This window comes from Equus caballus, chromosome 21 (genome assembly GCF_041296265.1).
Source record: "Equus caballus isolate H_3958 breed thoroughbred chromosome 21, TB-T2T, whole genome shotgun sequence".
In the NCBI taxonomy this organism is placed as follows: domain Eukaryota; kingdom Metazoa; phylum Chordata; class Mammalia; order Perissodactyla; family Equidae; genus Equus; species Equus caballus.
Genome location: NC_091704.1, coordinates 21,172,930 through 21,199,304, shown reverse-complemented (window position 1 = coordinate 21,199,304; position 26,375 = coordinate 21,172,930). Strand labels below are relative to the sequence as shown.

The window sequence follows — 26,375 nt, the reverse complement described above, 5'->3', positions numbered from 1 at the left end:
CCTTAAAAAAAAGAAAAACAAATATTTTAGGTGTTTTAAAATGTTTTTTAAAAACCTTTTGTATTTACAAAGCCATATGTGTTTATTGTAGAAAATTTGGAAAGTAGAAAGAATAGTATAAAAATCATCTTTATTCTTATCCACTAGTCAGAATTAACTACTTAACATTGGAGTGTTTGTCTAAATATGTATATTTTATATATCTACATCTATTATAATATTTATAACCTTTATGTATACATAGATGTGTGCACACAAACATAAATTTATGTATATGCATATACATTTGTATATTCATGTATAAATACAGGATCATAGATATAATTTTTTGTCTAGTCCATTTTCTTTTAGTATTATATTTTGAGACTTTTATATATCACTAAATATCTTTAATTTTTTTTAAATACTTGGTTTTGGCGAAGTGAAAATATTCCATTTCATGAATGTGCCCTAGCTGCCTCGCCCTAATGAATTATTTTGGCAGCTTTGGTTTTTGTCCTTATAAGTAAAGTGGTGGTGAATAGCATTATACATAAATCTTTGTAATGAGCTCTGATTGGTTTCTCAGCTTAGTCTGGGAAGAAATTCTTCAGCATGCTGGCCTTCTATTGTCTTGTATTTGTGGTGTTGGGCCATCCATTGTTGTCTGACTTCAACTTTTGAGGCCCTAAGAGTCAGAGATTGTGTCTGCAGGAAATGCTCTTTAATGCCTGCTGCAAATGACATTTAATAAGCATCAAGAATGTGTTATGGAGGCACCAAAATAGCTTGACACGTATCTAAGTACATCTCAAGTGTGTTCTCTCTAGGTGAAACAATAACTAGTTCTATTAAACTTGCAGGAACTTTTTACCCAGTGACATCATGGTGACCTGGTGAAGTTAGTAAGGTAAATGGAGAAGGAACTATTGCACGAAGCTGCAGATCTGATCACACTTCACACTTGTGTTCCTGCTTTCCCAGACAATGAGGACTAACTCTAGTGTAGAAACTTCCAGCTACTGTGTAATAGGGCTACCTGAGCCTGTTAATTTTGAAATCTAACAACTAATAAGGCCTGCCCTGGTGATCTGGTGGTTAAAATTTTGTGCTCTCACTGCCACAGCCTGGGTTTGTTTCACCGTCAGGGAACCACAGCACCTGTCTGTCTGTCATACTGTTATACTGTTATGCTGTGGCTGCTGTGTGTTGCTGTGATGCTGAAAGCCTTGCTACCAGTATTTTAAATACCAGCAGGGTTACCCATGGTGGACAGGTTTCAGAGGAGGTTCCAGACTAAGGCAGACTAGGAGGAAGGACCTGGCCACCCACTTCCGAAAATATTGGCTGTGAAAACCCTGTGAATAGCAGCAGAGCACTGTCTGATACGGTGTCGGAAGGGGAGAGGATGGCGCAAAACAGACCGGGCAGGGTTCCGCTCTGCCATCCACAGGGTTGCTGAGAGTCAGAATTGACTTGGCTGCACTAACAACAGCAAACAAAAAAAACTCTGAATAAAGGATTGAATGGTGTACGTAACAAACACTGGAGCTCAGGGTTCAGACCTGGATCTTCGCTCTAACACGGATCAGCAGTGCTGCTTCGGCCAAATCACCCTCTGGGGTTAACCTCCTTGTGTATAAAATGAAAATAGTAGAACTCCCCCTGGCAACCTCTTATGATCACTTAAATGTGACAGTATTTGTAATATTATGAAGTGCCACAACAGTGTGAGGTTTTAAAAAACTACTAAAGTATTTTCATAATCAATGTGAATTCACCATGTTGTTAAAATGCTAGGATACCGTGGTGTATAAATATGAAGCAAATTAGAACACAGGTTTGTTGGAGTCTCCAGGTGGGTTGCTGACGACGGAATGTGACATCCTTGTAACAGTCTCTGCTGGGACACATTTGCAGTAGTCTGTAATGTTCTCATTTTGGCATACCAGCCTTTGGAGGTCCTCAGCTGGTGCACTTACTCTGGTTTAGAGCTGATTTGGGAAATGAATGGCATTTTTTAAAAAGTCAATTCCAGTGGATCAGAACCACAGCAGTTCCAAAGGGACCGCCTCAGGGATGGGGAGTGGGAGGGATGATTTGCATAGGATTCAAAGCCCACCCACTACTCCTCCTTAGCTTCGCTTAGAGAAGATCAGCCTTTGTCACCTTTTGGGCTAGAGAGTAATCTTTCCTTTGAGCTATGGGTCCACATGCACGCATGCACGTTTGAAAACTGTTCTAGGAAACTGAGACCCAGTGCGGCCAAGTGTTGAGGATCCCATGGCTTGTTGGTATCAGAGCCAAGTCTGGAACCCTGCTTCTTGCACCCGTCTCAGCAAGGCCTGGAATCTGGCCCTGAAGTTGCCTTCTGGAGGGATCAGGGAAGTCCTGGGACATCCGCAGAGTGAGCTTTGAGTCACGCTGCTCTCTGGGGCTGGACACAGCGTCTAGATCAGTGGTTTTCTTCATGTATGTTTCCTCTGTCCTACTCTGTCAAAGACCTTGGATCCCCCACCAGAATTGTGGGGGAGGAGGCTTACTTTTGCAAAAAGAAACTCATAGGTTTACAGGCATTTTGTTGTTAATGGTTATCATTTATGGTGTGTTTTAAGGATAGAGAAAAATTCCAGATTATTTGAGGAACGAACTATGTTATTATAATACAGTAAAAGAGTAACTAGTAGTCAGGAGATGAGTGGGATAATAGTTTACTAACAGGTCGCTGTGTGACTCTGTCAGGTCAAGGATCGTCAGCAGGAAATGGCCCCTACCCAGTAAACACGTGGGCTGAGAGAGAAAATTCCTACCCACTTTCATGACACCTGTGCCTCGCCTGTCTACACTGCTGCTGAATTCGTGCCCACATCCCCCTCATTAGTGGAGTAGTCTCTGCTACAGGTACACCTAAGGCTTTCCCCAAAACATAAACCTTCTAAAGTGGTCCATCTATTAAGGTATCAGGTGTCAAAGGATGAAAAGACAGCATTTAAATACATGGAATATGTTCACCTTTTTTCCTTTGATATAAAGAAGTTATATTTTAGGTTAATTTTCTTGAAGTTTTATGGTGGTCTCCTATCAATTAAGTGTGACTTTGAACAATTCTCTTATCTTCGCTTGTTCTTAATTTCCTTGTCTCTTAATGGAGGAGGTTGGATTACATATATTTTTCTAGCATTATTTTTAATATTCCTTCTAAGGCTATCATTCCATATTTCTAGTTCTTTTATTATAAAGGAGATTTTTTTCGCCGTGTGTTCTCAGGATTAATTTATACTGGCCACGTGTTCTCCATTGGGAGCGTGCTTTTAGTATTCTAGGGTCGGATGAAAAATGGTCTCTCGGCATCTGAAATGTTAAGGAAAAGAGTTAGCATGGAATAGCAATCTGGACTCCACAGACCTAAAATGGAGGGAGGGGGACGTGCCTGAATGGCCCACAAGCATGTTCTGGATATGGTTACTTTTTTCATTTTATTAGCATCTGAGGGTGAGTGTTCTGTTTGGAAGGACTTTTGTTGGGAAAACTGTTGCCTGGGCCTCCCAGGCACACTCTGAAGGCCAGCTCCTTGTTTATCTGGAGTAGCAGTACATCTCAGTGTGTGGTAAGTAGATCTGTAAACTGGAACAATTAAGCCCAAAAGCCTCCTTTTGCACATGTGGGAATGTTCCAGAACTACTCTACAATAGTTACCAGAGTGACCAGCCAGTCATTAGTTTTGTAGGTTTTGAGAGAGGAAGGAAGTGTGTGTGTGTGTGTGTGTGTGTGTGTGTGAGTGAGTAATTGATCCTTAGGCAAAGAACATGCCCCACTTCAATGTTTAGAGATGCAGATCATTTTAAATAGGCCAAATGCAGGAAATGAAGCCAATTCCTTAATTGGTAAAAAGCCCACTTCCTCGTGGGATCAGTAATTTGGCCTGGGAATGGACGCATTCTAGCATCCTTGAAATTGAAAGGAAAAACATATGAGTTGGTTCACATTTAGTACTTTTGTGCCGTTATTTCAGTAGGAAATGTGAGTTTTAAGCTTATCACTAGTCATGTCATTTGACAGTTTTGATTTTCAAAAGAGAAAGGCCAAATGCAAATTCCTCTCCTTCCTCCAGAGACCCAGGCAGACTTTTAACATCAAGAGATGTATATATCTCCCCTGACAACAAATTTCCCATAAGCATTAGCAGTCTGCCTTGTCAATAGTTCTGTGGGGCTGTTTTATTTCATCCCTCCTGTTCTCATTGTCGACATAAATGATGGATGTTCATTTCTTCTGGTGATGTGAGGCCGTCACCATTTCTGTCAGGAATATGTGCCTATCTCTCCTGTCCTACTTACCATTTCGTTTCCTGAAATTGTCTTTACCAGGAGGACAGAAGTTATAAATAGACCTGAAGTTAAGTCACTGACATTAACATACCTCAGAGTAAGGGGTTGACCTATGGGTTGTGTGTTTGTTAGCTGGTGGTGCTTTTCAATGAAATAGCTGTAGCATCCTGCCATCCCCAATTTGTAAGACTGCAGTAATACTGGATATTAATAATATACCAATGATTGGTCACATCTTTAGGAAGAATAACTCCTATGTACAACACAAAGACTCATTCAAAAACAGTCAAGCCATGGCTAGAGCTCAGAAGTAGAAAGACAGCCCAATGGGCAGAAGATAGAAGGTGGATTCACCCTCCGGTACTGCAGGGCCTGACAGAGACTTAGTCCTTGTGCCAACAACCAGCGTGTCTGGCAGTCACCTCCCGCCACAAGAAAGCTCCTTTTGAGCTGGCCAGAGACATTCCTTGGCCTCTCAACAGCCTTATCTTTCTCTATTAGATTTGAGAAACTACGCTTTCTTGTATTAAACATCCACTTTGGATAAATTGAGAATTCATTAATTAATTTATAACAATGTACCTTTTTCCTAGGGGACCAGGTAAATGGAACAAAAGCAATAATCAAAGATACTATTAACAAAGACTTTCCCAAGTTGGAAGAAAAATGGAGTAACAAAAATAAGAAACAGAGATAAAACTCTGCCCTACATATAGTCCTATGACTTTTTCATTTTTAAGCAATGAAGGAAAAACACCAATAATCATCTGGACAGAAAGAAACAAAAACTGGTTGCTTACAAAGGAATAAAATTCATGCTAACCTCAGACCTCCCTTCCACAAATTGCTGGGTAGTGATGTTGTGGCTCTCTATTTGCTAAGTTGTTTTTTTCCAGTTTTTTTTTTTTTTTTTTTTTTGGCGAAGAAGATTGGCCTTGAGGTAACATCTGTTGCCAATCTTCCTCTTTTTGCTTGAGGAAAATTGTTGCTGAGCCAACATCTGTGCCAGTCTTCCTCTATTTTGTATGTGGAATGCCACCACAGCATAACTTGATGAGTGGTGTATAGGTCTGTGCCTGGGATACAAACCCACAAATCCCAGGCCACTGAAGTGGAGCATGCAAACCCAACCACTACACCACTGGGCCAGCCCTGCTAAGATTTTATGCACATATATGTATGAATTTATTAATGCATTATCATATATTTGAGGTCACATGAAATATACTTTCCTTGTCTTTTCTGAAAAACTCACTTAAAGATATACAAAAAATGACTAAGAGTTAAATTAAAATGAAGAACTCAGGAATTGGAAAGATGAGTGAGCATTAAGAGAAAAATGAAAGTTTGAAAAGATTCTTTAATATGTAGTAGTATAAATAATGATTCAGTAATAACAGTATGGATCCAGAGCTCACATCAATTAAAATGAGGGACGGAGGTTTGGCAGAAGTACACTGGTGCCACGTTCCTTGAGTGACTTTGGGGAGTGGGGCAGGAAACCAGAGTTACACTGTATTCTTTTGGAATTCATTAATTAGTAAAATATGCATCAGATGTGTTTTTAAGCATTTAAAGATAATAACTTACTAGCATGGAAAGCAATGATTTCCTTTTATGTCACAGAAAAAAATAAAAAGAAAATACTCATATGGCACAGAGAAAGAAAACTACCAACCTTCTCCCTTTGAAATATAAATGTTAAAATTTAGAACACTATAAGAATTATTTACTTAAATTACTCAGGTTTATCCCAAGAATGCTGATTGGCTTAGTATTACGAATGCTATTAGTACATCATAGCAATGGGTCAAATGTTCATCTGAATAGCTGTTGAAAGAGCACTGTATAAAATTAAATATCTGTTTCTGCTAAAAATTCTTCAGAAAATGACAATGAACAGAGAATTCCATAATGTAGTAAGACCTATCTAATTTAGACAAATGCCCGATATCTTACTTTAGTGAAATACTAGAGTAATTCTATTATAATGTCTTCTTGTTAATATTTAACTTTATCCTAAAGGTTCTTTGCAGTCAAGCAACACACAAAACTGAAGCAAAATCTGTAACTCAAAGGTGGTAAAATTTATGTTCAGATGATATAAAGAACCTAGAATATCTAAGAGAATGAAATGTGTAAGTGTTAAAATTAATGAAAACATTCATTAAGTAGGTTGTGTACCAGATGAATATATAGAAATTAGTATTATTGTATATTATCAGCTGTAATCAGTTAGAAATGCTAATAAAAGAAGGGAATCAAATCATCATAGCCTTCCACTCTTTTCCCACATCTCCTCCACCCTCCAAAAAAACAGGGCATAAAACACCACACCTTCGAAGAAACCAGAAAGAGTGTTGAAAGAGACTGCCATGAAAAAACAACAGAACTTTATTTGAAAGCTAAACTATTTTTGAATAATGAAAATACATGTCGTATTCATTGGAGAAAAGGCTAAATCTTATAATTTTTCCAAATTAAATTACAGTTCTAAAGCAATTCTAATCAAAATCCTCATGAGTGTGTGTGTGTGTGTGTATAACTTGTTTCCTTCCATAGCAAGCATGGCATTCACTCTGTCTAGTTTAAGCAGAGCAGGGACTTATTAGTGTATTAGGTAGCTCACAGAATTTTCGGGAGGACCCAAGAGTCGGCACTAAAGGCCACAGAGACTGGAAAACCACCCAGACCACAACATGGCAGTGTGCCAGAGCAAGTCCTGGCTACTGCTGCCCCTGATCCCTAGATTGCAGAAACTCTACGATTTTGCCCCCCTAAAGGGATGCCTCTGCCACCACTTTTGCCACCAAAATTGATTCCTTTGGCACCTGCTTCCTCATATTGCCTTCTTTCGTGCCAAAGTTGAATTTACACTTAATTGGCAAAGACTCACTCCTACTCTAATTGCAAGGAAAGCTGGAAAAGTGGGTGGTGGCATCAACCTTGGGGAGCAGGTCTCCCGATGTGAGAAATTCCTCTTCTGTAGGGAGGCTGCTCAGAAGCTACTAGGTGACCATAAAAATGACACATGGTCACTGTGGTATCTTGACATAATGACTCTGGAGTACACCTGGAAGACTGAGTAGTTACAATTGGCCAAGTGAATTCAGTCAGTCAGACCAGACTACCTGAGATTAACACACATCATAGAGTGATAACAACGTGAGCAGTCGTTCACACGTGAAATAAAAGTTGACACGGACTGATGACGATATGGTGAGGGAAACTTCACACACCACTGAGAAAGAGTTTACTCAGCAAATGGTAGTGGGAAAATTGGCTATCTACATGAAAATATGCGAGGTAAGCTTCTTTCATACTAGATACCAAAATGACTTTTGTATGGATTTTAAATTACCTGTAAAATTAAATCCTAAAAACTAAAATTAATATGTAAGTTGAATATTTAATATGTTTAGGATGGGGAAATATTTTCTGACCATGAAAAAGTGGAAGAAAATGCTAAGGAAAAACTTGATAATATGAGTATATTAAGAGTTTAAAATTCCATACCTTAAAAAAGCATAAACAAAATTAAAACACTAGCAGATAACTGAAAAAATATCTGCAACAAATATAATTGGCAGAAGTTTAATGTTAAGTCATAAAGAGCTCTTTTAGATGAATGTTAGAAAAAATTCTAATGCCCCACTAAATAAATAGGCAAAGAACATGTCCAGCTCACAAAAGAAATAGAAATGACAAGTAAACAAACAAAAAGTTCAGTCTCTCACTAATCAAATAAATGCAAATCAAAATAATGAAATATCAGTTTTCACCTGATTTTCAAATATTAAAAACATACATGGTAATAATCATTTCTAGTGACTGGTATAGTGAGATGGGTATTCTTAGTACATTAATGTAAATTTACAGTCTTTTTAGAAAGCAGAGTGATATTTTAAATCAGGAACCCTAAAAATAGTTCATAGCACTTGAACTATTATTTGCACTTAAGTGCCCATCAACTGATGATTGGATAAAGAAGATGTGGTATATATATATATATATATATATACACACACACACACACACACACAATGGAATACTACTCAGCGGTAAAAAAGAACAAAATCGTCCCATTTGCAACAACATGGATGGACCTTGAGGGAATTATATTAAGTGAAATAAGCCAGATAGAAAAGGACAATCTCTGGATGACTCCACTCATATGAGGACTTTAAACCTGTGGACAAAGAGAACAGATTAGTGGCTACCAGGGGAAAGGGGGGGTGGGGGGTGGGCACAAGGCGTGAAGGGTTGCACCTACAACACGACTGACAGACAATAATATACGACTGAAATTTCACAAGATTGTAACCTATCATTAACTTGATAAAAATTTTAAAAAATATATGTAATTTAAGGAAAAGCAGAAAAGTAGTCCTCAGAAATACATATTTCAGGATGTAATTGCAGCATATTTATAATATTACAAAAATTGAAACAACCTAAACGTTATATCCTAAGAAGAGTGATGCCTAAATTGTAATCCATCAGTATAATGATTAATTTGTAGCATTAAAAAATCATCACACTTAAAAAATATTTAATAGCATAGGAAAATTATAATTACAACCTAATTATAAAGAGCAGGATGCAAAAACTGAATATGGTTGATGACCCTCTTTAAAAGTACATTTGTATACACACGTACACACTATCAAAAACCGGCTAAAGACACCACAACGTTCCATTAGTAGGATCACCGACTTCATTTTTACAATTTGTTTCCCCAGTCCCCCACCATGAGTATGTGTTACCTTTAGAATCAGGTTTTTAAAAGTCATTTTAAAAGTGAGCAGTTCCTTTGCTATGGCTTTTAAACGTTTCTCCAGCAAAATCTCATGTGCATATTGCTTCTACCCTCATCATCTGCCTCCAGTTTAAAGCAATTGAAGTTTTTATGCTTAGCATTTTCCAATATTAGTAGCAGTTCTGAAGTTATCCCCTCTGTCTAATTTATCCTTAGTCAGCCCCATGGTGGTGATGGGCACGTGCTGAGAACTTCTACCTAAAGTCACCTAGAAAAGCATGCGTCTGCCGGAGGGGAGTGTAGGATCCGAGTGAAGATTGCAGTGTTTTTTATGCATTAAAATGTCTATTTTTTCTTTTTGGTCTGAGTTCATTGCTGTTGGTGGAAAACATTACAAAATTATTTAGCAGAATTTTTCCTCTATTTTTTAGTAAAAGAGATGTTAATTAAAAATATTCTAAATAAAATTGTTTCGTGTTAAGATTCAAAAATTGTAAACCCTGTGTGCTTTAGAGGAAACAGTTTTGTTCTGCTATAGCTTCATATCATAAAATGTGAAGGCCAACCCCTCAGGCGTTACCTCATCCGTTTTCCACCTGATGGCACATTTTTAATATTAGATTTGAAACTTCTTACTTTTAAAATTACAACTTGGTTCAATTAATAACCAAAGGTAGATGTTGTTGTTCATTATCTGTACTGTACGTCTTGGTACAACAGAGCTGGCAATTCCTACTCCAGTGCCTTGGTATTCAGGTCCTACTGGGCTGAGATCCACTCAGATGTACTCAGGCGTGACACTGCTTCCTGTCCTACTGGTCCACTAAAACCGTGACCGCCCGGTGGTCAAATCCAGTGACTTTTTTGTAAAATAATAATATTCCTCCTGAGCACTCTGCAGGATTTGATACCAGGAACCATTTCCTACTTCTGGAATATTTCTCTTCCCTTGCTTTCTATGATACTTTTTTTCTGTATTTCCGTCCTTCTTGTTGGCTCCTTTTTGTTTCCTCATCCATTTTACCTGTTGAGATCCCTTGGGTTACCTCTTCTGTCACCCATTTACTTGTGGCGAGTGCTCTTTGACAAAGGTCTTCTGCTTTACGCGTGTGCCTTTTCTCGCAGCTTTATCTTGGGCCTGGACATCGCTCCTGCACACAGATGCCTGTTTCTATTTACTCGAGCTTTCTCCATGAATGTGTCCCACCAGTGCCTCAAATCCAACTGTCGTCCAGTTCCACGTTTATCATCACCAGTTCTCTTTATTCTCATTTATTGGCAACATCATCCACCTGTTCACCCGAGCTCACACCCTCTCAGCCTCATCTTTTGTTGCATCCTCCCTGCTCAGTCTTACTTCCTCTCTGAAATGTGTGTCACACCTGGCCCCTCTGCCCAGCCGCTGGTTCAGGTTTTGCGGTAGAATGAGAACCGGGCCTTTTCTCTCTGCGTGCTCTCATTGCCTCTGCCCACTCCATCAAATCTCTCTTCTACATGGAAGCTATTGTTTTTTTTTAAAGACATGAACTTAATTTTGTCTTTTAACTAACGAAAAGTGTTCCATGGTTTGTCATGACATACACAAGTGTAGTGCTTCCCAAAGTGTGATCCCCAGACCAGCAGCCCCAGCACCAGAGGACTAGTTAGAAATACAAACTCTCAGGCCCCAACCCATACCTACTAACTGAGTAACAGTGGGGGTGGTGCCCAGTGGTCTGTGGTCTAACAAATCTTCGAGGTAGTTCTCATGCACTCTCCGGTTTGAGAATTACTGCACTGTAGGCTCTAAAGCCTGGCTGCACGTTAGAATCACCTGTGGAGCTTAAAAGATACCCAGGTGTGCAACATCAATGAACTCTTTAAGGTACTTGGGTGTGGGGGGAGAAACATCCCAGGTGCCAGACCAGTGAAATCAGAAACATCACATGCCTGGCCTGGCATCAGTATATATTGTTTTCAAAGCTCCCCAGGGGATTTTGATACATAATAATAAGGTTAGAGAACAACTCCATTTGTAAAATTCGCTTTCTTGAGCAGAATCTAAAGCAGTGTTTCTCAAACTTGATTGCACATTGGAATCACCTGGGAAGCTTTGAAAACGTGACTGATCCTGCCCCAACTCCAATCCCCATTCTGATTTAATTGGACTGAAGTGTAACTTGGTCATTGGGCTTTTTTTTTAAGTTCTCTAGGCTATTTTAATATGAAGCTAAGGTTAAGAATCACTGTACTGAAGCTAGGATTCTGAAACTCGAGTGTGTCTAAGAGTTACCTGGGGCACTTGATAAAAATAGGAAATAGGGACCCCAGGGTCCCACCAGGTGAAGAATCACCTGGAATACTGCTCTAAAGGATAGTTTCAAAGGGACCTCGGATTTTTCTAGTTTGGTCTTCCTCCATTCTCTGTGCTCCCCACCATTCACTGCCCTGCCCTAATTTCCCCCAACTCCCCATCTATGGCATCCAATTACTTGGCATTCCTTCAATGTGCCTGCTTAAATCAGTGAGGAAAATACAGATTATTAGAGCCAATAAAAAGTCTTGAATCATTTGATTAGCCATTTGGAAAAAAAGTGAACTGAATAGCCATCTCACTCCTTAGACCAACTAAATTCCATTTAGATACAGAAAAAATTTAATTAAAAATAAAGAAATCATAAAAGTACTAGAAGAAAATATGGTTGTATTTAGAAAATAATTTGGGAAGGGAGAAAGCCTTTCCAAACAATACAAAGCCTAAAAGCCATAAAAAAAAAAGTTGATAAATTTGATTATATAAAAATTCCTCTGTAGAAAAGTTACCATTAGTAACATTAAAAGATAAGCTCAAATGGGTGAAAAGTATCTTCAGTGTGTTGACAGAATTGCCTCAATATGCAAAATACAAAAACAAAGCAACAAATGAGTAAAAAAAGAAGACTAACAGCAGCTCAGAGAAATAAAGTACAAACCAGGTAGTTTGTACGAAAAGAAACACAAATAGTTAACATATTAAAAGATGCTTAGCTTCACTCATAATCTAAAGAAATGCGTGTCAAAATAATGTGATGCCACCAAAACCTGAAAACATTCGGTATTGGCAAGACGGAGGGGAGATGGCGCTCTGCGTGCCCCAGTGAGAGGATAGGTCAGCGCAGTGTCTCTGGAGAGCAGCCTGGCTAGATGCACCAACGTGAAGAGGAGCTCTCTCTTGGACCCAGCAGTTCTGCTTCTAGGAATTTAGCTTTTGGATATAATCACTTAAGTATTCAGAATAGTCATTGACCCGTCCGAATGCTGAAACCAGTTTAAATGTCCATTAATAGGAGACTAAATTATGATACAAGACATGTTGAAACTTTATTTGGTGCTAAAGATGTTAGCAGACATTAGATGGGCTGATATAGAAAGTCATAGATAGATTATTAAGAAAAAAACAGCAAGTATAGAAATTTATGTATATATCAATAAATCGCTATATATGGCATGGTATTATTTGGGGAATTTTTTACTATACGCAGTACATGGTTGTACGTCTGTATGTGTTTTTGGATAAATCTGTATCCTATAAAAAGAGGTTACATCTGAAGAGTGGAACTGGGAGTGAGGAGGGGGCATGGTGGCCCAAGGCTCGTTGCAGTGCCTGGCACATTTGAGTTCATAAGTGTTCCAATGAATCAATGAATGAAAGTTAGAGGTTGAGAGAGATTTTTAGCCTTTATTGTATACCTCCTTGAACTATTTGAATTTTTGTACCATGTATATAAATGTTTTTCTGATAAAAAGTTTAAAAATATGCTGTACACTTTTGGGACTCTGTCCTTTTGCTTGTTCAGTTTCCTCTGCCTCAGAAGTCTCCTCACCTTTCACTTTTTTATCTACCACTTTCCTTCAAGATTCAGTTCAGAGGTCATCTCTGTGCAGCCATCCATTCCTCTCTCTTCTGAATTCCTGGCTTCCTCGCGTTATGTATACCACCATTAGCACAGTATCCCATTATGATTTGTTGGGTCTTTTTTTCCTGCACGGTGGTAAGAGCATTGTGGTCAGAGGTGGTCTGATTCATCCAGCTTTCTCCAAAGGTGACCAAGGGTCTGCCAAAAAGGAGGAAATTGTGGCAGTACTTTCCTGTCCAACTGCTAAACACCAGTCTGACTTCACCTGTCCTGACACCCAAAGTGATTGACCATTTCCAACCCCTTGAGTATTCTCAGAATACGAAACTCTAGCTTAAACAGTCACCAGAATTGCCAGTATTCCATTTCATCCATTGTCACTGCCAACATCATTTCAAGGAAGCCCCAAATATCACTTATCTTTGACTTAATGAGTCTAACAAAGTGCCCAGCATATGTTGACTCTTTTTTCCCCCCCAAAAAAGAATATCTTTGTTGAGATATTGACATATAAGATGTGTAAGTTTAGGGTGTACAATATGATGGTTTGATACATGTATATATTGTGAAATGATTACCACTATAAGGTTAGTTAACACCTCCATCCCTTCACGTAGTTACCTCTGTGTGTGTGTGTGTGTGTGTGTGTGTGTGTGTGTGGTGATAACATTTAAGATTTACTCTCTTAACAAATTTCAAGTATATGATACAGTACTGTTAATTATAGGCACCATGCTGTATGTTACATAACCAAAACTTATTCATCTCATACCTAGAAATTTGTACCTTTTGACCAACATTTCCCCATTTTCTCCACCCTCAGCCCCTGGGTTCAGCCCCATCATTCTACTCTCTATTTCTCTGAGTTTGGGGTTTTTTAGATTTCACATGTAAGTGAGAACATGCAGTATTTGTGTTTCTCCATCTGGCTTATTTCATTTAGCATAATGCCCTCGCTATGTTGTCACAATCGGCAGGATCTCCTTTTTAATGACGTTTGTATATATATATATATATCTCATTTTCTTTATCCATTCCCCTGTCAATGGACACTTAGGTTGTTTCCATGTCTTAGCTATCGTAAATAATAGTGCAGTGAATGTCAGGGTGCAGATATCTTTTCAAAATAGTGATTTCCTTTTCTAAGGATAAATGCCCAGCAGTGGAATTGCTGGATCATATGGTAGTTCTATTCTTAATTTTTTGAGGAACCTCCATAGTTTTCCATAGTGGCTGAACCAATTTATGTTCCCACCAGCAGTGTACAAGTGTTCCCTTTTCTTCACATCCTCTCCATCAATTATTGTCTCTTGTCTTTTTGGTAATAGTCATTCTAACCTAGTCGTTCTAGGGGTGAGGTGATATCTCATTGTGGTTTTAATTTGCATTTCCCTGATGAGTGATGCCAAGCATCTTTTCATGTACCTTTTGGCCATTTCTGTGTCTTCAGAAAAATGCCTATTCAGATTCTTTGCCCATTTTTTTAATCCCATTTTTTTTTTTTTTTTTTTTTTTTTGGCTATTGAGTTGTATGAGTTCCTTATACAGTTTGGGTGTTAACCCCTTATCAGATAGATGGTTTGAAAACGTTTTCTCCCCTTCTATAGGTCGCCTTTTCATGTTGCTGATTGGTTCTTTTCTGTATAGAAACTTTTTAGTTTGATGCAGTCCCACTTATTTATTTTGGCTTTTGTTGCTTGTGCTTTTAGTGCCATATCCAAAAAATCATTACCAAGACCCATATCAAGGAGCTTATTTCCTGTGCTTTCTTCTAGTAGTTGTAGAGTTTCAGGTCTTAGGTTTATGTAAAATAATTATTTGTCAAATGATTAAATATGCCAAAATATATGCCAGTTATATACCTAATTTTTCATGCAAAGAAGGCCTTAAAGACCCTGTCATACTCTTTAAGAGAGTTATCACAACCTTTTTCCTGACTCAATACACCCCAACATACTTGAAGGGTTCAACACGTTGTAATTAATAACTGTGGCTCTTTAGGTTAGTGATTCTCTGAAGGTTGATACTGGTGCGTACAGAATCTCAGGGTTGCATGTGGTTTGAAACAAGCTCCCCTCACTCCACCCAACAATTACTTAGGAGTTTATGCTAAAAAGATTATGGACACTTGTAGAGAACATAAACTGAGTAAGGCCCTGAGTGGGCACGTCTCTATCATGGATAAGGGTAAATCATGTTTTCTGCAAGGAGGAATGATTAGACTAATTAGAGTGATCTTATTTTTGCTTCCAATAATCACTTGTTGAATTAAGACCCCATGCCTTGATTTTAATTGTCCTAACAATTTTAAGTGTTCTAATAATTCATGAACCAATTAATCCCCCATTCTGCCTGTGAAAAAATGAAAGCATGAGATGTGCAGATTTAAGTCAAATATCTCAGTCATGTACTGTTAGGTACTGATTGAAATGAAAACTGATTTGAACAATCAAATGACTAAAGTTGATAGTAAAGTGTACACAAGGTTATGATTAATGAATGTTTTCTTTGCTATGTTTTCCTTTTATAGAGACTTTTAATCTTAGCCCAGGAACATAGGAATGATAGACAGTTTAGCTTGGGCGATGTTCCTGTTTTAGAGGAATGGAGAAATTGTGGAAATAATTGAGTGAGTTTAGAGGAGAGCAGCAATAGAATTTGGGTGGGGGACGTTACTAATTTTCATGATTAACCTGAGAGGGCACCTGTAGGCAGCTGGAATTTCCCGAGTGTTGACATGGTAGGATGCTGTTTTTTGGGGTTGATAGGGAAGGAATTTCAGGTCCTAATCCTGTTTTGAGAATACTTGGAGGTTAGAGTGAGGTGAATGTATAAAAGGGACATTCTGAGGTCATTGTTCTCGACCCTGGCAGCATGTTAGAATCACTTCATTGAAAAGAGGTGGCGTAGAACCTGGACATCAGCATTTTTAAAGCTTCCCAAGTGATTCCCCTATGGACCCCAGATTGAGAACTGTTCATCGATCTAATGAAATGGAATAGGAGAGTGAGAGAAAAACATTAGAGGAGAAAGTCTCCAGCCACGGGGATTTCCAAGATCTCTGTGGTTTATGGGAACTGAAAGTCGGAATTCTGATTTGTTAGGTACTTGGCACATTACGTATTATTTTGTTATGAAGCAATGGAATTGAATGTCCTTGATTCCTTTAAGTCTGAACATATTTCTGGAGTTCGAAACTGAAAAATGATTAACTATTAAAAGAAAAAAATGCGTACAGGTATTTTTCTTCTTTCAGATAGAATTCCAGAAGCCAAAGGAACATTTAGCATTTGTTAAATGCAACCGTCTTAAATTTAGTATTTATTTTTTAACTAAGAGGAGCTGAAAGGAAGGGGTCTATAATAGAGAATACCTTTAGATTACATTTAGCAAGTTATATGGATATGCCGCATTTCATTTAAATACTTCCTCTTTGACTAGAAATTAGTCAGCAATTGAAGCCAACAATTGGAGAAGAACCAATTTCCTGAGAGCAGCCACTCCTCTTCTAAGTAAAAAGGGAAATTTTTTGTATCTAATTATGTTAAAGAATTGAAATGCCTTCATGTAAGATAGGGAAAAAAATAATATGCACACCTTAGGTTACATTGTTTAACTCACTCTTTTTTCCAGATTCAGAGACTAATTAATTATCTAAGATTAATAGAATGCATCGTTTCATAAAATTGCATGAAATTTAGGAATATCTGTTACACTGGCTATGTTCTTATCTCCCCTTCCTTGACCTTACAAATGCTGCTCAGTAAGTTGAAACAAAGCCTAAAGTAATCTCTTCTCTATTGCTGGGAAGATGAATTACTGTAGATGGGAGGAAAACACCCAACTGAAAATCAACTTTCTTCATCCATCTTGACATTCACCAGTCTTTACTCAGGATCACCTTGAGATGTGACATCAATTCAGAGAAATAAGGAAGGGTCAATGAAAAGCTAAAACATTCTCAAGAACCCATTATAACATATCTCCGAGGGATTCATGTCAATGCCACAGCATTTCAAATACAGTACACAAATTCCAGAGGAACAGCTTCATGAAACGGAGACCAGAGGCAGCTGTGAGAGTCTCATGACATAGAAATTGACCTGTTATTGGATCTCTCTTCTACTCCCTACATGTTTTCCACCCTATAACCTCATCAGTCACTCCTTAGAAAGCATCCCATGCACAATTGAGTCTGTTGTGACACGGTACATTCTCTATATGGTATCATCATTGACAGTTTGTTTTCAGACAGTAATATTGATACACTTAAGGGCTTTGGTTTAAGAAAATTTCCTTTTCACATGAATACGGATCCAGAATTGGTTTCGTAAGATGAGTCTAGAGTTGGCAATATACAGATCTCATTCTGTCAGCAGACTTAACTCTTTGGGTCTTGTTCATCTGCTTTATCTGTTCTAGCAGGTAGCTCGAAGCTCTGTGCAGAAAAAGGACTTAACACATAATTATTGAGTTAGGAAAAAAACAATACATTTTTAGTTTACTATATAACAGGGACTAGATTAGGCACTGAGAATTCAAGATACGCTTTTTGTGTGTCTATACATATAACCAGAGTTTATTCCTCACCAGCATTTAAAATGATAAGTTAGTGGGAGAAAGAAAGAAATGGAATATAGTACACATGTTGTTGTATTCCATTCAATTTTATCTATGGTGACAGGAGACAGAATGATTGAAATTATTATCACTCAAACCTCAATATTTAGCTTCTAGAAGTTTCCTTCTGACAAACATTTCACTAGCACTGTGGACTGGTTTGAATGTCTAAAACAGATCAGGGCTATTAAATCTGTTAGGCACTAAACAGTGTGAGCTAGAAAAATGTCACTTGCTCTAAAGTACAATTAAAAAACAATTTTTAAATATTTAATTAATATAAATGTCTTGTATGAGAACTGCAACTAAATGTAACATTATTATAAATAGTGGCATAGAATGTGGAATATGAGCACATTTTAATATATTTGAAATTATTTTAGGCAGTACCTCCCTAAATAAAGAGCCCTAAAGCCTACCCAGGTATCTAAGTTTTGCTCTTAATTCACTCTCATGCTCCCAAGCCGTATCCTCTGTCAGTCTTCCCATCTCAGTTAATGCCACCACCTACCCATTAGCTTAGTCCTAAAATCTAGGATCATCCTGTTTGCTCTCTTTCTCCCATCATTCCACTCAATCCACTTTTTCAGCAAATCCTGGTGGTTCTACTGCCAGGACGTGCCTGAGATCTATAGTTTCCCTGTCCAAGCGCCGTCACTCCTTACCGCATCTGCACTGGGAGCCTCCTGACTCATCTCCCTACGCCCCTCTTGCCTGCTCACAGCCCATCGGCCAGAGAACAGATAGAGGGGCTTTCTAAAATGTAAGTCAGGGCCAGCCCCGTGGCACAGTGGTTAAGTGCGCACATTCCACTTTGGCGGCCCGGGGTTCACCGGTTCGGATCCTGGGTGGGGACGTGACACTGCTTGGCACGCCATGCTGTGGTAGGCGTCCCACATATAAAGTAGAGGAAGCTGGGCACCGATGTTAGCTCAGGGCCAGTCTTCCCCAGCAAAAAGAGGAGGATTGGCAGCAGTTTGCTCAGGGCTAGTCTTCCTCAAAAAAAAAACAAAAAATATAAATCACATCCTACCCCTCTATGGAGTGGAGGGTCAATAAATATTTGTGGAAGGAATTAATCTGCCAGGTGGCAGTGAGGAGTGGTGCTGACCATAAAAGGATCAGTATGGCGGGGACAGGGAAAACTCAAAGAGGCTCAGATGAAAGCCTTGGTTCATGTGTATAATCCTCTCTTTGCTTGAAAACCCAGGCATGTGTGTCTGTTTCTGTTCATTGACCCGCGGTGAACACTTCACAGCTTACCCAGAGGCAATTCCACTGGAGGCCCATCAAGGTTTTTCTGTGTCCACTTAGAGTCCAAACAGCTGCCCAGGTTTAGTTAATAGTCTGTGATTATACCTGGAGAAGAGCCAGTTTCTGAGACAGCTGTCTAAGTGAGAGGAGGATTTCTAACTCTCTTCTTGCATCAGCTGCGTCTGGAAGGATAGGCTCAAACTTCTTAGGTGATTTGGACTATTAGTTTTCAAAGTTCACTGAGCTTGAGGTTCCTGTGTAATGTTCCAGTGCCAACTTTATCTGCTGGCATTTGTCTTGCAGGGAGATCCTAGGTTTGATTCTTTAAAGTTTGGTCTTAAAGTTTTTAAGCAGAGCCAGTGTGTTGCTGAGAATCTCCCACAAAGCAATAAGAAACACAGCACTGATGGTTCTGTTGTAAAACGTCACAACTCGTTTCAGCATCATCAAGTAATGACAGCAAGGATTCAGATGGGGGCTCACTCTTGATCCACCAGGAGTTTCAAATGGCAGTTATCATTAAGTCTTGGATTCCCTCAGTCCTGATAGACAATCAAGGCACCCAGAAACTATCATTTTGTGAACAGACAGCTATTAAAAATACATTAATAATCTATAGTGGGTATAGCATATGCCTTTTCAAAAGATTTGCAGCTTGTTTCTCTGTAGTGAAGACACAGGACTTCTCCAACCTAATTACAAAGCAATCAAACAATTTAATTAATCTAGAAATCACTTTCTTAACAATAACAGCTTCTAAAATGTGGCACCCTGTGCAGCGCCATTAGGTGAAGTACCGTTTTGATAAACTGCTTGCGTATTAGCCATGCTCGTTCCCCTTGGGGGTTGTGGAGTTAATTACCTACCCAGTGCCTGACCGCTGCTAGGGTTTACTTTACCAGGTCAGAAACATCAGCAGCGATAGCAGCAGTCTCTAAAGTGTCCTAGCACTCAAACATCCAAGAGCCAGCCAGTCCCCGAGAGCAGCAGGACTGGAGTTATAAGCCAGTGCTGCACATATGGGCAGAGAATTAACTGGCACCAGTTTTCATTTGACAGTCTCTCAGGTATTGCTTTGCAGATGGGTGGATGAATTCAGAGAGCAGTGCTGCGAGGAGTGAAGGTCATGTGTAGGACGCTGGTTTCAGTCCATCTTGCTTTCTCATCCTGGGGAAGCGCTGTGCATGTCCGCAGCAATCTGGTCCTCATCTCTGAGTTAAGAATGTGTAAGTTGTGCTTTATAATTTGATCTATTCGAGGTTAGCAGTATTTCGATCACTGTACAACCAAATAGTATCCCTAAGTCTTCAGAGACCAAGTAGATAACATAGAAATCAATTTTTATTTCAAATAAGAACAAAGACTTCAGAGATTGACTTCTGCTGTCTAATCTGCTAATCTTATAATTTCTCCCCTAAGAAAGATTGAGGAATTCTGTAATAAATGACACAAAAATCTACCAAATACTCATCTGCCCTTTTCCTCTACTATCACTCCCACCCCGCTTGTCTCTCCAAATTCCCTGTTAGTGAGGCAGTCATTCTCCAATCCACCCACATTATCACTTTTAGTCTGTAATCTCTTTCATCACTTGTTTCTAATCTGTCACCAATTATATTTGGTTTGCTCAGCAAAATATCTTTTCTGTTGGCTTTCCACGTCCTAATCTCCTCCTCCTCCTCGGCCACTCCTCTGTCCACCCAGCACACTCAGGCCAGGTTAAAATCTCGACATCTCTCTCCCCTCCAAGCACCCCTAAGGCCTCCCACTAGTTGACACCAGTACATGGAGTTCACAGTGCATTGGCTCTACCAGTCTGAATTCCCTGCTTCTGGAGAGCCTGTCTCTCCTGCATCACCCCTCCATGTCTGGCTTGTTTCTGTCCCCTTCCTGAAATCCATCCATTTCTTCTCTTACCTTAAGCTTGCTGAGCTGCCCTCAAATTAAGCAAATTAGTCTCTTGCCCTTGAGGTATTATGAGGGACTCTAGTTCACGCCACCATCATTTTCTCTAATATCTCACTACATTTAAGAGCCTTTGTAATAATGGGGGATTCGAGGGGCAGGGGAGTGTTTGCTTTTCAATTTAGCTCTTCAATCTGACATGAAACAAGAAGAAAGATCTGTGATTAGTGAAATAAAACGGATGGCTTTGAAGTCTTGAAGGTGAAGATGTGGGAATTTAGGTTTGGTTTTACAGCAGTATAGGAATAGCTGAGGAGAAAATGAGGAGTATTTTCAATTGGTGGGCCTGGGAAGGCAGCACAGTATGGTAAGGCAAAACCCAAAGATTAAAGCTATCCTTGATTTTATTTTTTTTTTTAAGATTTTATTTTCCTTTTTTCTCCCCAAAAGCCCCTGGTGCGTAGTTGTATACTTTAGTTGTGGGTCCTTCCACTTGTGGCATGTGGGGCGCAGCCTCAGCATGGCCTGATGAGCAGTGCCATGTCTGCGCCCAGGATCCAAACCGGTGAAACCCCGGGCCACTGAAGTGGAGCGCATGAACTTAACTCCTTGGCCACAGGGCCGACCCCAGCCTTGAGTTTTTAAGAGCAGAGTTAGCATACCTCCGGATCTCTATCTCTGTTCATTCGTCCTGGAAGTGATGGGTCATCGTGTATTATAAGATGTTACATGGCTTCCTGGGAGCCACCCCTAAAAATCTCTAAAAGTGAAAAGGGTTTTAAGTTAATTCCTTGTTTCTCTCTTCTTCAGATTCTTAAAAATATTTAATAAGCTCTCTGTAGTTGTTCTGGTTGATCTCATTAAAGTCTCCGGATATAGTGTTCTCTTTACAAAGAACACAGGGCTAAGACTTTGGTGCCATGTTTCATTGGTCTTATTATTTATTCTAATTGAATAGGGGAATAGGGATTGTTCTCAAAATGCCTTGGCTTCAAACAGTCCATTGTTTGACTCTCCTAATTGTTCATTTCTCCTAGTAATTTACCAGTAGTCTGTTCTATATGAAGTGTGAGCAAAGTGAATATTTGTTCCAAATCAAAAACAAAATCTACACGAAGATTTCTGGCATTAGATTTGTTTCCCTTCAGAAAACAAAATTGTTAGCCATCTTGAAATTATCAAGACCTTTTAAGGAATATGAAGTGTGTTGTACAAGCTAAGTTGGGGAGGGGAGCGGGGGGAATGAAGGCTGTTGAGAGAAGTCGAAAGAACTTAATTTAGCTGTGTAGCTAAATGGACAAATAGAGTCCCACATGACTGGATGACAAAAGCAGAATCCATTTCTCCAGGGGCCCTAGGAACAACAGATGCAAAGGCATGATAAATTTCACTGCAGCAGGGGGAAAAATGCTTTGTGATTCTCTCTCCATAAAGAAATAAGCTTCTCAGCTTTTCCCAGTTAAACGGCTTTAATTGTGCTGTCTGTCATAAAGTTAATAGCATCTGTTGAAGAAAGACATCACTATAAAATCTGCAACCTTAAGTTAATTGAAAAATTTCAGTAGAGGTATAGCCAGTCCAGAAGTCCTCAAGGTAACACTAAACCTATTCTCTTTAATGTGTTAGGCTAGTTGCACACTGATGATAAACTGTTTACCTTTACAGCTAGGTACTGACTGTAACGTGCAATCTTGTATTCCTTATGCCTAATTACAGTTGTCACTTCCACCACAAAATCAGTAATGTGGCCACTGGCTTGCTGTTAGGGATTAAACGTATCTTTCTGACGTGTTTTCTGTGTTTCAAGAATATAGGGGATTACTTGGCAGCCTTGCCTCACCTCCTTATTTAAACCAGCTGCAGTCCCATCCGGGCCTCTGATGATTCTGCCCATCTAATGAAACATGCAGAGGGAGGCAGGGCGGTCTGCAGTGTCCTGAACTTCCCCGCACCAGCTGCCTGCCGAGCTTTCTCGGTGATCAGCAGCAGGTTGAGTGTTCTGATAGAAAAAGTAACAAGCCCCCAAGAAGTTGCCAACTTATAGTGAGCAATCTGGGCTCCACCCACCTCAGAAGGACTCAGGGAGAACACCCTCTGCCAGCCAGCCTTTGTGTGGCTGTGGCTTTCAAAGGCTGCCTGGCCAGTCACAGCCCAGCTGCTAAGGCACAGAGGGACTATTGACGGAAGTCTTGGTGAGGGCTAAGTTTGCTGGGCCACTCTGGCCGTGCTGAAATAGAGCTGGGTCATTTTAGAAATAGGTCCAAACTGCTGGGTTCTTCCCAGTGTTTTACGACTAGTTCTGACATTTCTACCTTTAAAATGTGTGCTTTGGAATATGAGAATTTATTTTCAAGAACTCAGACTTTAATGTTTCCATAAATAAAAAATACTAAGGCTGTCTCCCCCTCCCCCCACCTCACGTTGAACCATATACTTCCCCATCCATCCTGCTGTCGGAAATGTTAACATCTGAAAGAGCAAGAACCAAAACAGTTGTACAGCCATGTGCCGCTTAACAACGGGAATATGTTCTGAGAAATGCGTCATTAGGCGATTTTGTCACTGTACAAGCATGTGTGCACTTACACAAACCTAGATGGTATAGCCTACCACACACCTAGGCTATAGGGTACTGATCTTATGGGACCACCATTGTATCTGTGGTCTGTCGTTGACTGAAACCTCATTATACAGCACGTGACTGTGTATTTGTTATTCTATAGGACTGAACTATTTAAATTATTGAATATATGGAAGACTGCTGGTTGGTGTTGGAGGTGGATGTGTTTATGCATATATCTTGCACACTTGGAAAGCTGTGCTGGAGCTCACGCGCCCCCCCCCCCCCCCCACACACACACCCTAATCCCTGCTTCAAGTAAAACTAAAACATTTTCCGGGAGATGGACATTTTACAAAAGTGTACAGAAACTTATTACTAAAGAGAAGAAGATTCTGGATGTGGATAATGATAAAAATACAAAAGCATGTTGTAAATTTTTCTCTTCTTTCTCTCTACAGGAAATAGCCCTCAAGATAGTCCAAGAAATTTCTCCCCCAGTGCCTCAGCCCATTTTTCATTTGCACGAAGGTAAGGGCCTTTGGTGAGTGGAATAATAAAGAGCTATGTAGAGAATCCCAGCCCCGCCCCTTCTCCTTTGTGAGGTCCTGCTCCTTGATATCATATAGGACTTTCTCTGAAGCTCCCCCGCCAAAGATAGCTTTAGGCAACTGCAGAACTTTGTTATAAACACTCCTGCTATAACAGTTTTAATGATGATTTCTGCCTCATGGTAGAGTTATCTGTACCTCTCATGATCCTTCAACTAGATGGTGGGCTCCCATGAGGGCAGGAAATGACTGTTTCCATCTTTTCTCGCCTCCATAGTGCAGTGCCTTGCACATGCTTGATGCTCAACAGATTTTTACTGAATTATCTGAACTTGTATTATAAGGACTTGATTTATCTTTGTGTCCTGGTACAATTGGTTTTGTTGTTGTTGAAATACATTTTTTTTAATGGTCTTTCTTGGGATCACAAGAAATAATAAACTCTAAGATGCTCCTTTACTGGAGAGCATCAAGCCAGCAATTTAGTGATCCCCTTGAGATAAAGCCATGTGTGAACTATAGGATGGTTTATGTTATCTCTTCCTTTCCTAGTTAGAAATGGAGCCCAAATATCAAAGATATCTATGTCTCATATCTGGGTCACTGAGTTGAGAAGTGTGGTTGTTGTTCTGAGGATAGTGGGCATGTGATCTAATGTTAAGACTTTTCCGTTCTGGATCATCTGTGGTTTTGCCAAGTCAGAGGAGTCTACACAGGCACCTCTTCTGTGTCCTGCGTGTGGAATTAATCCTCCACCCTGTCATATTCAAACCTTCAGCTTCCTGGCCTCCGTCATCCCTCTCATATATATATATAAATCTACCCTGTCCTCTTCTGCCCAGGGAAAACAAATCTCCAGCTAGGTCTCTGAATATTCAGGACTAATTTGGTTTATGGACTGAATGTCCCAGATCTCTGCTAAATTTTCCTCAGAGACCTAACCATACCTTGAAGTAGATTAAAATAGCACTTAATAAAGACACAATGATAGGTTTAAAAAAAATAGATTTAACGATGCTGCTAACTACCAAAGCCTGCAGTGTCCTCATAGCTTTTTGTTTAGTGTTTTATATTGCTAAATCCAGAGAAAAGGATCTGTTTGCCACATTTCCAGAATTCTCAGGAAAGCTTCCCTTGTAAACATCACACATTGCCCACCATATGGTAGATGCCCACGTGTGTAAGGGGCCGGGCCTCCACCACGGGAAGGGCACAAGAGTAATTAAGATGTGCTCTCCAAGGAACTTCTTGAGACCCACACGCTGATTTTCCCCAATTCCAATTTTTATTCTTTTAGTCCTCATTTTAAGCACTGTAAAGAAATGTGAAAATTAACTGATCTTACAAAGCCTGTGTTTGTCCAATGACTATTAATTCATGATGGTGCTAGTATTCTAAGTGAAAAAGAAAATATTATAAAAATTGATAAACAAGAGCTCACCATAGTCTTTAAACACAGCTCTTTAAAAAAAGCGAATGCATTTAATTACTTTAAGTAGTAAGAAAAAGGCAAATCTCATTACAGCATGCATTTAAACATGACAGAAATCATAGTCTCTTAATCCTATCAGATTTATAAAAATGAAGAGAATCTAATAATTAAGTAGGTGACTGGAGGACAGACGAATCTGGTTTCTATGCTATAAAAAAATACACAACTCCCCAGGCATGTTAATTTTTGACAATAAACCATAAACCGTGACAGAAGATTATCACAGGAGACCTCTAGTTCATTTTGCATGAATTTCCAGATGGAACTCCCTCCACACTCTTCAAAAAGTATTAATTTAGATTAGGACGTGAGTGATCATCTATTTAAACTTTTATTCATGTAAGCAGAACCCTGTATTTGCTATGAAAACTCAAATTGGCATATTTTTATTTAACATCTGGGGTCTTTCTTTTCCATTTTAAAGTTGATTTTCATTCAGGAAACAGAAATTTCACTCATGGGTTTCCATTTCCTTCCATTTGGTATGCATCTCTGAGCCTTTAGGAAGTAACGCCATTTTGAGACTCCCACATTCTAATATTTTGTGTATTTAGTCCAACAGAGGAGAGATTGCCCTGTTTTAAAAATTATTCTTGGGTGAAGGGATAAAGTTAAAGCTTAGTAATCTTTTCTGATTTTACTTATGCCGTGTGATAACACTCCCCCAGTAGACTTCCCCTGTATGTGATAGCTTAATTTTATTCTGGAAAATAGGACAACACACACTTGCTTTCCATACTATCTAATACATATTTGAGAGTAAAATCATCAAGTTAACTTTTTAATATTGAGTTAAAATAATAGGATGAAAATGAGCGTGGTAGTATAGCAGATTTTGTCTGGAGCAAGGAAACATATTTTTCCTTTGCTAATAACTGTGATAGATTTACAATCCATCTCATTGTGGAGTTCCTTAAGGTTCTTTTCTTGGTCGTAAGATGGGCATCATAATGTTGTTCTGCCTTTCCCACAAGTTGCAAAGGTTTCTGCATTATAACTTGCTTTCACTTTCATTGAAAATATAGAGCCCTGAAAATACGCCATGGATGTCT

At 39.3% G+C, this 26,375-nt stretch overlaps 1 protein-coding gene across 19 annotated transcripts in view; it reads left to right on the top strand.

The window, feature by feature from the left end:
• The window catches only part of MAST4 (microtubule associated serine/threonine kinase family member 4), a 576,096-nt gene that overhangs the window by 477,382 nt on the left and 72,339 nt on the right, over positions 1-26,375 (top strand). For all 19 annotated transcript variants that reach the window (XM_070246179.1, XM_023625596.2, XM_070246178.1 and 16 more), the window contains one exon: positions 23,742-23,811. In XM_070246179.1, the coding sequence (XP_070102280.1) occupies positions 23,742-23,811 (70 nt within the window). The remainder of the gene's footprint in view (positions 1-23,741; positions 23,812-26,375) is intronic.